This window comes from Myodes glareolus, chromosome 20, assembly GCF_982192425.1.
Source record: "Myodes glareolus chromosome 20, mMyoGla1.1, whole genome shotgun sequence".
Lineage (NCBI taxonomy): Eukaryota > Metazoa > Chordata > Mammalia > Rodentia > Cricetidae > Myodes > Myodes glareolus.
Window position 1 is genome coordinate 54,409,253 of NC_142045.1, and position 11,631 is coordinate 54,420,883.

General features: G+C 44.1%; 2 protein-coding genes across 2 annotated transcripts in view; both read right to left on the minus strand.

The window, feature by feature from the left end:
- Positions 1-11,631, minus strand: part of LOC148118858 (uncharacterized) — an 87,080-nt gene that overhangs the window by 56,134 nt on the left and 19,315 nt on the right. The window lies entirely within an intron of this gene.
- On the minus strand, positions 1,625-11,490 carry LOC148118862 (solute carrier family 2, facilitated glucose transporter member 2-like). Its single transcript, XM_087899622.1, has 5 exons — positions 8,124-11,490; positions 7,896-8,000; positions 3,996-4,097; positions 2,804-3,007; positions 1,625-2,713 (listed from the first exon to the last, which is right to left on the minus strand). The coding sequence occupies exons 3-5, from the start codon at positions 4,047-4,049 to the stop codon at positions 2,591-2,593; spliced, it is 381 nt and encodes a 126-aa protein (XP_087755748.1). The 5' UTR covers positions 4,050-4,097; positions 7,896-8,000; positions 8,124-11,490; the 3' UTR covers positions 1,625-2,590.

Here is an 11,631-nt window from a genome sequence, read left to right on the forward strand (position 1 = left end):
TATGTTAACTAGTATATTGGTCATCAATGTATAACGCTTTATTAACTTTCTATTTCCCTTTAACATTTCTTCAGCACATGCTTAAGAATGATCATTGATACTGATGATTCTGCACCCTCACATAGTATTAAATTGCATTGGCAATGAGCATTCTCGAATGTTTTTCTCAGCGTTATTCTCTAAACATAATTTAGGGTCTGTGGCGGATGCTCCACTTTATCTAAGGCCTTCAGCATCTTTTGATCTGATCATGTGCAATGGTGAATGGGTAATGCCCATCTTAGCTAGGGCACAACGTAGGGCACTTACAATTCAATGAGAAAGAAAACTTCAATATTGGAATATCTAGAATTTGGGGTTATTTAAAAATAACTAGTTATAACTTACAAGTGATCTTTGGGATTTCTTTGAAAATCTTTACTACTTTATTCCCCCAGAGAATGGGTCCAGGGACCACGGTTTGCTAGAAAGCACACTCATCTATTTAAGAATATTAAGCTCCTGTATCACTTACTGGAACTGTGAACTCTCCAGAGGCTGCCAGCGTCTGAACGAGGTAGAAAATAAGAGCCCCCGCCTCAGCACAGAGATCTTCATTTTTGTTCTGAATTCACAGCCTAGCACAAAAATCTGAGCTTCTGAAGCTTCCTTTTGACTGCCTCTTGACATTTCAAGTTGAAAAAGAAATCACCCAAATTGTCCCCAAAGGAGAGGGAAAAAAATATAGAAAGAGTTTCCTGTTGGTTTGGACTGCATGTTATACATGAATAAGTCTGACCAAGAGAAAACAAACAGAACACCAGAAAGGATTAAGCATAGTGCTACTCACCTGTAATCCCATAGCCTGGAGGCAGAGGCAGGAGGATTGCCACAAGCTGGAGAATAGCCTGGTCTACATAGGAGTTCCATATCGCAGAATACTACACAGACCTTTACTTAAACAGAGAAATGTGGGCAGGGAGAGGGAAGGAGTAAGAGAGGGAGAGAATGAAGAAAAGAAATGTGGTCAGTGATCTTTCTCACATGTCAGAAGCTTCTTTTCACTGCGTGCGTTTGGTAGCATGTCTGCAATCATGGCACTTAGGGATTAGGAGCAGGAGTTCAAGAGCCATCTTAGATTGCATGAGACCTTGACTGGACCCTTCCCCAAATGAAAGCATTAAGTGCTTTTTGTCAACATACACACATCGCTCCATCCACCTGTCCGTCCGTCCGTCCATCCATTCATCCATCCATCCATCCATCATCCATCCATGAACGATTGGTCTCCTGCATTACTTTGTTGGGAAAACAGCTCAGAGACAGTTTAGTGACCTGTGTGTCCCTAACTCTAATTAGGGACAGTATTTTCAATCTGCCCACACAGGTGAGGGTCCTTAGAATGTCTTGGCCACACTGGTTACACACAGCAGATGTTAGTGCCAACAACAGAGTAGTTTATATAGGACCTATTCATGGTAAAGACAGAGAAAGGTGAAAGGGAATGGCTGTTACAAGCCAGGGAGCCCAGTTGGTGTTTCCAGAAAAATTAAAGAGGGGTTTTTATTAGGTCTGAAAGTCAATTCCTTTTGAGACATCATAATTTAAAAATAAATTAACAAATAGAGCAACATGCTACTCCAAATTTCCCTGTGAGACTGATATTATTTATTAGAGTTTGGAGCCGATATACATAACACCTGACTCATAACCCATTATGTGTGTCTTATAACCCCTCAGACAAAGATGCTAGTCAGCAATTAAAAAAAAAAAGCATAGCACAAAGGACTGAAGCAGAGAGAAACAACATGGTTTAGATGCTAGTATTAGTGGCTAAGCTAGGCTCTGCAGCAAGGAAACCCTTGAGTGCTTAACTGCAAAATACATCAAACAAAGGAACTACACTGTTTTCTCTTAATACAGGAAGATTTTGGTAGCTATAAAAATAGTTTTTCAGCACAAATATAGTTTAACATACTCAACTATTCTATATAAAAATACAGAAAAATAATTTTAAGTAAAACACAAACTCTAATGCAGTGAGAGAAGCTGAGGAACTGTAACAAAAATGTCAGTTTGAACAGGAGCCTTGCAGGACTCCAGCCATCCACCCTCTAGCTGCAGCGGTGTGACTAAGGAAATTCCAATTTAACCATGTTTATTTAACTCTGTTGATATCAGCTGTAGCTTCAGGTTTCTTAGTCACGCGCTTTAGAATGCAGTGATATGTCAAAAGCACTTCCGTTTCAGGTTTAAAAAACCAACAGAGCTGGGTAGAAACCCGTCTTCCCCGTAGAGCATCAAAATAGCAGCCCCTTTGGTTTACTTATTTAGGAGTTTTAGCGTCAAAAAAAAAAAATAGATTCTCTGAGTTTAAAAAAATACTTTCTTTGGTAATATTTGTTGACATTTCCGATCAGAGTCTGTACAAATTCTTCAAAAGGTATAAAACAAAACTCTTGGGTGTAGATGTACACTCGTGAAGGAATCGGTTAACAGGGAACACATGGTTCCCTTCTTGTCTGTTCCTGGGCTTGCACGTCATCCTCAGGCGGTCTCTGAAGCCCCCAGGAATTCCATTTGTACAGCCGCTTTGGCGGGTGGGGCCGAACTACTCTTCTTCCGGAATTCTGCAGAGATTTCCTTTGGTTTCTGGAACTTTAAAAAATGTAAACAAGGTGAAGGCCAGGACGATCCCAGCGAAGAGGAAGAACACATAAGGCCCGCAGAAGTCCTGCAAGGAGAGCAAACAGTGGTGGTTAGCTGCTGGACAGTCTGCCCGGTCCTGGGGTGGGGGAAAGGCTTGCACCGTGTGGGCACTTACCGCGATGTACTGGAAGCAGAGAGCAATGAGGAAATTGCAGACCCAGTTGCTGAAGGCAGCCAGGGCCAGAGCAGTGGGGCGGGGTCCTTGGCTGAAAAATTCAGCAACCATGAACCAAGGGATTGGACCTGGTCCAATCTCAAAGAAACTGACGAAGAGGAAAATGGCTGTCATGCTCATATAACTCATCCAGGAGAACTTATCCTGAAGACAAAGAGAAAGTCGTAAGTGGGGCAGGTGACTGCTGGCTGTAGCCTCCTTGAGTCTAGCAGCTTCTGAGTTCTCTCAGGCTGAGATCAGAGGCGAGCACAGCTGTGAACCGAGACCCCTCCTTCATTTCCCGGCTGCCCGAACCCGAATAATCACACAGAAACTATATTACTTCCAACACTGGCCAATGGTTCATGCATATTTCTAGCTAGCTCTTACATCTTAAATTAAGCCATTTTTATTAATCTGTGCATTGCTTAACTACCGGTAAGGTTTTTCTTAGGCAGCTACATGGTGTTTCTTTGACTCTGCCTACTCTCTCTCTCTCTCCCTCTATCTCTGTTTGGATTTCCCACCTGGCTTTATTCTGCTAAGCCATTGGCCTGAAATAGCTTTGTTCATTAACCAATAAGAGCAGCACATATACGGAAGGGCATCTCCACATCACACAACTCTCTTCCTTGTGTGTTTGTTTTTCCTCAAATTCAAGTTACTCTGGTTTGAAACAAGTTGATCCAACCTAACCAAATCTTGCTTCTGAATTTGGAGTCCCTGCCCAGCCAATCCCTTGCATTAGGGCTTTTGGGGTTTTGTTTTATAGTTAATCTTTCCCTGTGACAAGCAAGAAGACCCAGAATGCTTAAGTCTTCCTACCAAGATGGCCAGACAAGGTTTGGCTCCCTAGGTGCAAGATGAGCATGTAGGTAGGAAGGGGGTGGGGTCAGGTACGGCCTGTGGTTACACAAGCAGGCAGCCACCCATGCAGCTGCCCCAAATCGCAGGTGCCATCCTGGTACTTACATCTCTCACTCCAAGAACATAGTTCCCTTTGCTTTACATTTCCCCTCTCCCTTAGTTAGGAAGTCAGTCTCATGCACTTGCTGTGGGCGGAACTCTTTAACTTGGGAGCCAGAGATGTTTTCCTGTGGTAAAAAAAAAAAAAAACAACAAAAAAAACTACCAGCCCAGGTACCACACTTACCAGCAGCACAAGTCCCACAGACATGAAGATGGCACAGAAAAACATCCCAATCATTCCAGCTAGAAACAGGGACCGCTGCCCGGCCTTCTCTACAAGCAGTACCTGTGGGAGTTTACACATCGGCTCAGTGTTCTGCTGTCTTCATGCTTGCCCACTTGCCCACTAGGGAGTTTGGAATGTATGTAGTGGGGTGAAGGCAGTACTGTGGCCCCCTTTTACAGACATGCAACAGATGACAGTTGTGTGCCCTGGCACTGCTAGTCTCGGGTGACAGTGGGAATTAAACATTGGTTTCATTTGGCCATATGGATTTGAGAAGTTCAGTCTTGGTATAGACCAGAGTGTTCCCAACACTCTAGGGCCATCCCTCTGAATACAGTAGTGAGAGGCTGTACATCCCGGTGCCTCCTAAGAGAATATCTCTGCCATGAAACTGTGAAAGATCTCCATTTACCAGGGCTGGGGTGGTAGCTCAGTAGTAGATTACTTTCCTCATATGCACAGGCCCTGGACTCAACCCCAAACATCACAAAAGAAAGGAGAAGATCCTGCTGTGCTACAGAGAAAAAGGTGACCCAGTCTCTCACCTGCTGACATAATCATTGCAAGAGTCCCTGTGCCTCAGACACCTGAGACAGCACAGCTGTCTCAGGTGTCGGCCATTCTTACCCAACCTCTCAGGGCTTGGTTAAGTCAAGTTATGACAGTTTACCTGCTGCTAAGTGCATTTGATCACTGTACAGAGAATTTGGTCAGTGCACCAAATCAGTGAGCTCTGTATATCCAGGGTGTGCTTGTATGTACCTTTTGTGGGGGTGAACTGTGTATTTGGAAAGAGGTGACGTCACAGCAAGACGTTAGAGTGCTTCTTCATCCTGACCGAGGAGACCTGCCAACAGTCTTTGAGCTATGGACCTCATATGGATCATCATTTTCTGACTAGTCTGACCCATGGGATCTTGTCAACACTGCACACATACACACACACACACACACACACACACACACACGAGTCTGACCCATAGGATCTTGTCAACACTACACACACACACGAGTGTGACCCTTGGGATCTTGTCAACACTGCATACACACATACACATACACATACACTAGAGTATAACCCATGGGATCTTGTCAACACTGCACACACACACACACACACACACACACAGACACACACACAGACACACATACACATACACACGATTCTGGTCCATGGGATCTTGTCAACACTGGACACATACATACACACACACACACACACACACACACACACAGTTTCCCATCTTGGTGAGTAAACCGGCTGTGCTCATCCAGCTGAGTAAGCCAACAGCAAACCAGCACCAGTAGCATGCAGCGCTCTGGGCCCGCAGACATCTGTGGAGCACTTGTCTCTGCCTGCAGTAAAAGCCCTTTTCATCTCAGAGGCCCTCAGATCAGTGTTTTAGATCACTCTAGAAATGGTGACAAGCCAAGAGCCTACATCTAATTACTAAGAAGAAAGCAAGAAAAATGTTCCTATGTGTTTCTTAAAAATTGTTTTATTTTACATGTGTGGTGCTTTATATGTGCTTTTATGTCTGTGTACCACATTCCTACAGTGCTTACAGGTGTGGGGGGCATCATATCCCTGGGAACTGGAGTTAGAGGTGATTGTGAGCTGCCATGTGGGTGCTGGGAATTGAACTCAGGCCCTCTGGAAAAGCAGTCTGTGCTTTAACCACTGAGCCATCTCTTCTCTTATACATTTGATTCTTTCAAAGCAGGAGGAATGATACATGATGCTAACCTAGCATTATCAGGGTCTGAGAGAACAGGAACATTCCCACAGGATTATCCGCACCTTCTGCCAATGAAAAGTGCTAACTGGATAATAAAAACTAAAAACATGTGTGCTGGATATTGAGTTACATTCTCCCCCGGAAGCTATGGCACTCCAATGCACATGACCAGCGGAGAACCATGGCCAACCACTGGGACATCTGCTGGATCACCGTCCTCGTCTCTGCCCCAGTCTGTACATCCCTCAGGCCCGTCTGTCTTGCTGGAGCTAGGCAGCCACTGCTTTGCTCCAAGAGCCATCCTGCCTCAACCTCCCCATTTTTTCTTCCTGTTTTGTTCTTTTCTCAAGCTCATAAGCACCCCTCCATCAGCTTATCACTATGGATGAAAGCCATAGCCATAGAGCCTGGACATCATTCAGAGTACTATTGGGAGCGTCTCTGTTTCTCAAGTACTCAGGAAAAATGGGTTAGATGATCTATGTTGTTCCTGGGAAACAAAGCCACGAGTGCTCATTCTTTCTGCACGCATCAGTATGGACATTGTTTTCAAGTTCAGGGACACAAAACCAGTGTCCTTTGCTGTGTTTTGATATGGTTTGGTTTGCTGCAGTGTCTCGCTGTGGAGCCTTGCTGTACTTGGACTTGAGATCCACCTTCCTTTTCCTGCTGAATGCTAGGATCACAGATGTCTGCCACCGTTAGTATTTGGGAGACCTACATAAAAACTGCAATGCTTTCTTTAATTGTGGCGTTCTGATGAAGTGATTAGAACTGATTTCCTTTGTGTCAGTCATCTATTTTAAGACTTTTGTTAAAAAAAAGAACAAACTCAAAACGCTCCATATTCAAAACAATTAAGGTGCAAGTTATATTTATAATTTACAATAATTATCAATTAAACTGCTCCTCCATTCAAATTAGTTTGGGTATGAGGGAAGAAATAAAATTCTGCACAGTTTTTGTTATTTTTTTCCTCAGGATTTGGGTTAAACAACTTGATGCTTAATATGGCAAATGCTCTTTTAAGTAATGAATTTTAATAATATGTCCATTTTGTAAAAAGTACCATTTTCAGGAGACAGAAGGACTAAGAGTGCCTTGGATTGAGGCCCAGGAATGGCCGTTAGGGACTGAAGCAGCCTTTGGCTTGCACGGGGCTGTCTCTGAAGTGGAGTCTGTAGACAGGGCATTCTGTGTAGTTCACACTCTTTTGCCTCTCCATGATCTAGCACTGGGTAATGAGGTCTGGGGATTCAGGATGTAATTTATTGACCACCCCAAGATAATAGTTAAAGTCCATGTACAGAGGAAAAAACAAGTGAACAAAATAAGCTGAGTATAGTATTATGACCAGCATTAAAACTTAAAAGCATTTGAACATGTCGTATTCAAAGGTAAGAATCAGTGGAGTTTGTCTCGTTTTGAGCAGATTTCATTAGTTGAGAAGCCTTTGTACTACTACTTACTAGGTCACAATATTAAACTAGTCCTTGGCTTTAAGAAAGTAAATAACTTCTCTTTTGGAGTTGATAACACAATGAAATTCCATATTTTATGTCATTTCTACCCAGACTCCCATTACACATATCGGAAGCATCACCAGGAGCCGTTTATTTGTGTTCTGCCCAGGGACCTAACATCACAGGAATCTGCCAAGTTTGTTCAATTCTGTTTGCAAGCTTAGCTATCTATTAGCTCGTTCAGTGTTTTCCCTAGGATACCAGGATGAAACACCTCCACCAGGCAAGGAGAAGCTGGGGAATGTGCCCAGTGTTGCTGCAATGACAAGCTATCAGCCGACCCTGAGGTGTTTAAATAGAGAAGAACAGAATGCAGTCTCGTAGAGAAGGAAAGTCTTGCCAGTGAGTTATTAATTCACCAAATGAAAGAATTACCGGCACCGCCCAGAGTGGAAGGGCCGGTGACTCACCAGCTCAGCCCGCCTCATCTTAGAGCAGTAGCCGGTGTGTGCACAGGACTTTCTCCACCACTCACTTATCTGTGCACACACAGGGCACGTGGACGAAGCTGCGGATGCTTTTAATCATAGGCCACCATCCCACCTGCACTCCCGGGCCAAGGAGCGGGCAGAGTGCTCCTCTGGGTAGTGACTTACAGAGACAGCAGTGAAGATCAGGTTGATGGCACCAATGCCAATGGTGGCGTACACAGGCTGGCTGATCCCAGCTGTCTGGAAAATGCTGGTTGAGTAATAAAATATCTGCAAGATCAGAACAGGCCAGCCGTAAGGGGAGATTCCCCATGAGGCCCCAGAACCAAAATATATAGCTGTTTATTTTTAGTTTTTGTGGATCCATGGTCCCTAGAATCCCGTAAGGTTTACCTAGCCCTCTCCTCAGACAAGTCTTCCTTCAGCATTTAAAGTTCCCGGTTGCTTAAGAGTTCTTGGCTTTCGCTGAGAACTCACTCCATTGCTTCATTCCCTTTATTTGTTTATTTTCTAAACTTTTTGTTAATATATAACCTTATAACAGGTACACCAAGTGAATAGCTCCTGTGTGTTAAAAACTGATTACAACCGTGTAAAGAGAGCCCGGGTTAAGGACTAACTCGTTTCCGGCTCTGCAGAACCCCTCTATCCCTGTATGCATCGTCCTCCCAGAGCTGCTCACCTAACATCTGATATGATAGCTGAATTTGCCAAGCCCTGTACTTGATGTTACTGTATCATGCATATTCTCTTGTTCCGGCTTCTTTTCCTAAACGTTGTCTCCACGAGAATCCTTGTTGCCCTGTGCATTTGGACACTTCATTGTCACTACTGTGTGGCATTCTGATATACCTGCATTACTATACTTCAGTTACTTCTACTGATTTTTAGAATATTTATGAATGGTGTTGCTGGGTATATACTTTTTGTTTTTGTTTTTTTTTGAGACAACATCTCTCTATGTAGCCCTGGCTGACCTAGAACTCACTGTATAGACCAGCTAGCCTCAAACTTACGAAGATCTGTCTGCCTCTGCCTCCCAGGTGCTGGAATAAAGGTGTGCGCCACCACTCCTGGCAGGCATACTCTCTAGCGATTATTTTGGTGGAGTATGTGAATATTTATGCCCAGAATTTGAATCACTGGATCAAGTGTCTGTTATAAATTCCGCTTTGGCATAGATGCTGCCTAACAGTTACCAAAAAGAAATAAAAGTTTTATATTTTCATCAGTGTGTAGAACAGTTCTAGTTGTCATTGCAACTAAACTACTATCTGTCTGTCTGTCTGTCTGTCTGTCTGTCTATCATCTATCCATCTATCTATCTTTTATCTATCTATCTATCTATCTATCATCTATCTATAATCTATCTATCATCTATCTATCAATATATAACTTGAATCTATCTGTCTGTCTGTCTGTCTGTCTATCATCTATCTATACATCTATCTCTATTCTTTATATGCATGCTGGGTCTCTGAACTCAATGATCTGCCAGACCTATTTCCTTCTTCTTAGTAGACCCAAAGTTCTCTTGAATGCTGACATTTTAAAATATTAAGCTAACTTCTAAAAATCATTGAAGCAAATCAAGGGAAATAAATTACTACCGAGTATATATTTGAATATTTGATGTCAGTTTTTACAAATGTCTTCTGGTGACTTAAGCCTAAATTTCTTTCTTTCTCAGCTCACTTTACCTCACATACCCTCCATTTCCTGTGCTTATAGGGTTAGAGCTAGGGGTTCTGAGAGAGGACAAAGGGAGAGTTGGATGTCAGGCCTGACCATGGTCCAACAGAGCCAAGGCTTTGCCCATGGCTACAACATGTCCTTCTGTGTTCATCGGTATCCACTGTCTCTGTCAACACTTCTCTCTCCTCACCTTTTCTCTGGTGTCAGGTCATATCTGCAGCAAGGGACTAAGGCAACACAGCCATCACTGTAAAAGGGAAGCAAGTCTGACCTTGGAGTTTGGCCACAGGTCTTTTGACAGGCTTCCCTGTGGCGGCATTAAAGTTCCTGTGGCCCATGTGAAGAGCAGGGTCTCGGTTTAGCAAAGCTTTGTCTTTAATGTATGTGGTGTGTGTGTGTGTGTGTGTGTGTGTGTGTGTGTGCGTGTGCGTATGTGTGCGTGCGTGCTTGGACTGAAGGGCTCTAGAGAGTTCGCACACTTAAGACACTAGTATTTCACACATACTTGGGGCTGAGGCCAGCTTGAGGAAAGCATGTTGTGTGCTTGTGTCTGAGGCAAAGCTCTAGCACCCAGGTGGGCCTGTACCTTCGTCTTTGTTAGCCTGAGAGAAACTGGGAGTCTGTTTGGAAAGCATGATGAGCTTCATATACTTGGAAAAGTTTCCTTGCCCTCTCTTTCTAGATGGAAGAACATACTTCACAGTCATCAAGAGAACAGCTCTTGAGGGGTCAAATTAGAAAGTTAAAGTAAGCAACGTTGATAGAAAATTCCCTGCGTAGCATTCCTGTTGTGGGAGTCATGAGAAGTTCCCGGTTGGGAGAAAAGTCATAGCAACACAATCCGTGCCCAGATAGCTCCTGATCTCTTATTTCCTGTGGCGTTTGTGAGTCAGTGAGCTGTGTCTGGTTCCAGGGCGACACATCTGGAGACTATAAGAAAACTCTGCTGCTGCCCTGTGGAGGAGAGGACGACTGAGGGAGGGAGCCTAGAGCGCACGGTGACCCTGCTGCCTCCATCAGCTTCCCTCAGCGACTGCAGCCATGCTTGCCTTCCTGTGCCTGACAAGCTGCCTTACTCATGCTAGTACGCTAATGACCAAATATGTCATTAGTATTGCTAATGACAATAGTGGCACGCCCTCCTGATCTCCCTGTTGACATTAGTGCTGGCCTTCACTCCTGTGTGTGTCTAAGTCTGAGTTAGTAATACTGTCTGTAGCAAGGGCAGATAGCTTTTTATAATCTTTTTAAAGCTTCTTTTATATTAAGTTAATAACTGTATTACCTCGATCGGAACCTTAGCCGTGAAATTGTGAACTCCTGGAAATGCTGTCAATCAGGCTCAGTGCTTTATCAGACCTACAACATTATGACGGTCATATCAGGAAGATTAATGACAAATAAACATTCCCTTCCCTCAGAATCCTGTGTGCGTTGACAAAGCTTATCTAACATTGATGCTCTTTTGAAACCTGGCATTTGACGGTGGTATTAGGAAAAGCTACAATTATAGTGCATCTTGGAGTACTGAAAATGCAGCCCTGTGAACCAAATTTCCAATGCAGCAAGATGAAGAATGGTGAAGAAATAGGAGGTTGGGGAGGTGTCCTGGCCGGGCGTGGGGTGGAGTGGGACGCAGGTGCGTTTGTGCAAATGTGTGGGGGTGTGTGCGTGCGTGAATATGTGTGTGCGCCTGTGTATGTATGTATGTGTGCGCGCGCGCGTGTATGCATGGGTGTGTGTGTGTATGTGTGTGTGTGTGAGAGAGAGAGAGAGAGAGGGAAACAAAGAGAGAAGGAGAGAGAAACAAAGAGAGAGAGAGAGAGAGAGAGAGAGAGAGAGAGAGAGAGAGAGAGAGTTTTCTGGTGACAGAGAAGAGGTTTATTTCCTCATCAGCTCACAATCCTGTGTGTTTCTTACTAGCAGAAAGTGGTCTCATCTTATCTAAGAATAGAAAGTCTCTGTGTCATTATCGCTTGCCGCTTGCCGCTAGTCTCCAGTGGCAAGTGCTGAGGGAGGGCAGATGGCACTGGCCTTTGGATTCCTGAGTTCGGCGCACGGGACCCGTGCATAGCAGCTGGGTCTGTGCCCAAATGAATGCAGCCTGGCCCCCACTGGCCAGAGTCTTAAAGAGCTCTAAAAAGTCCCACGTTGGGCACCAAGTGAAGGGCGTGGTCAATCGGCAGTTAGAATTAACCAGACCAGC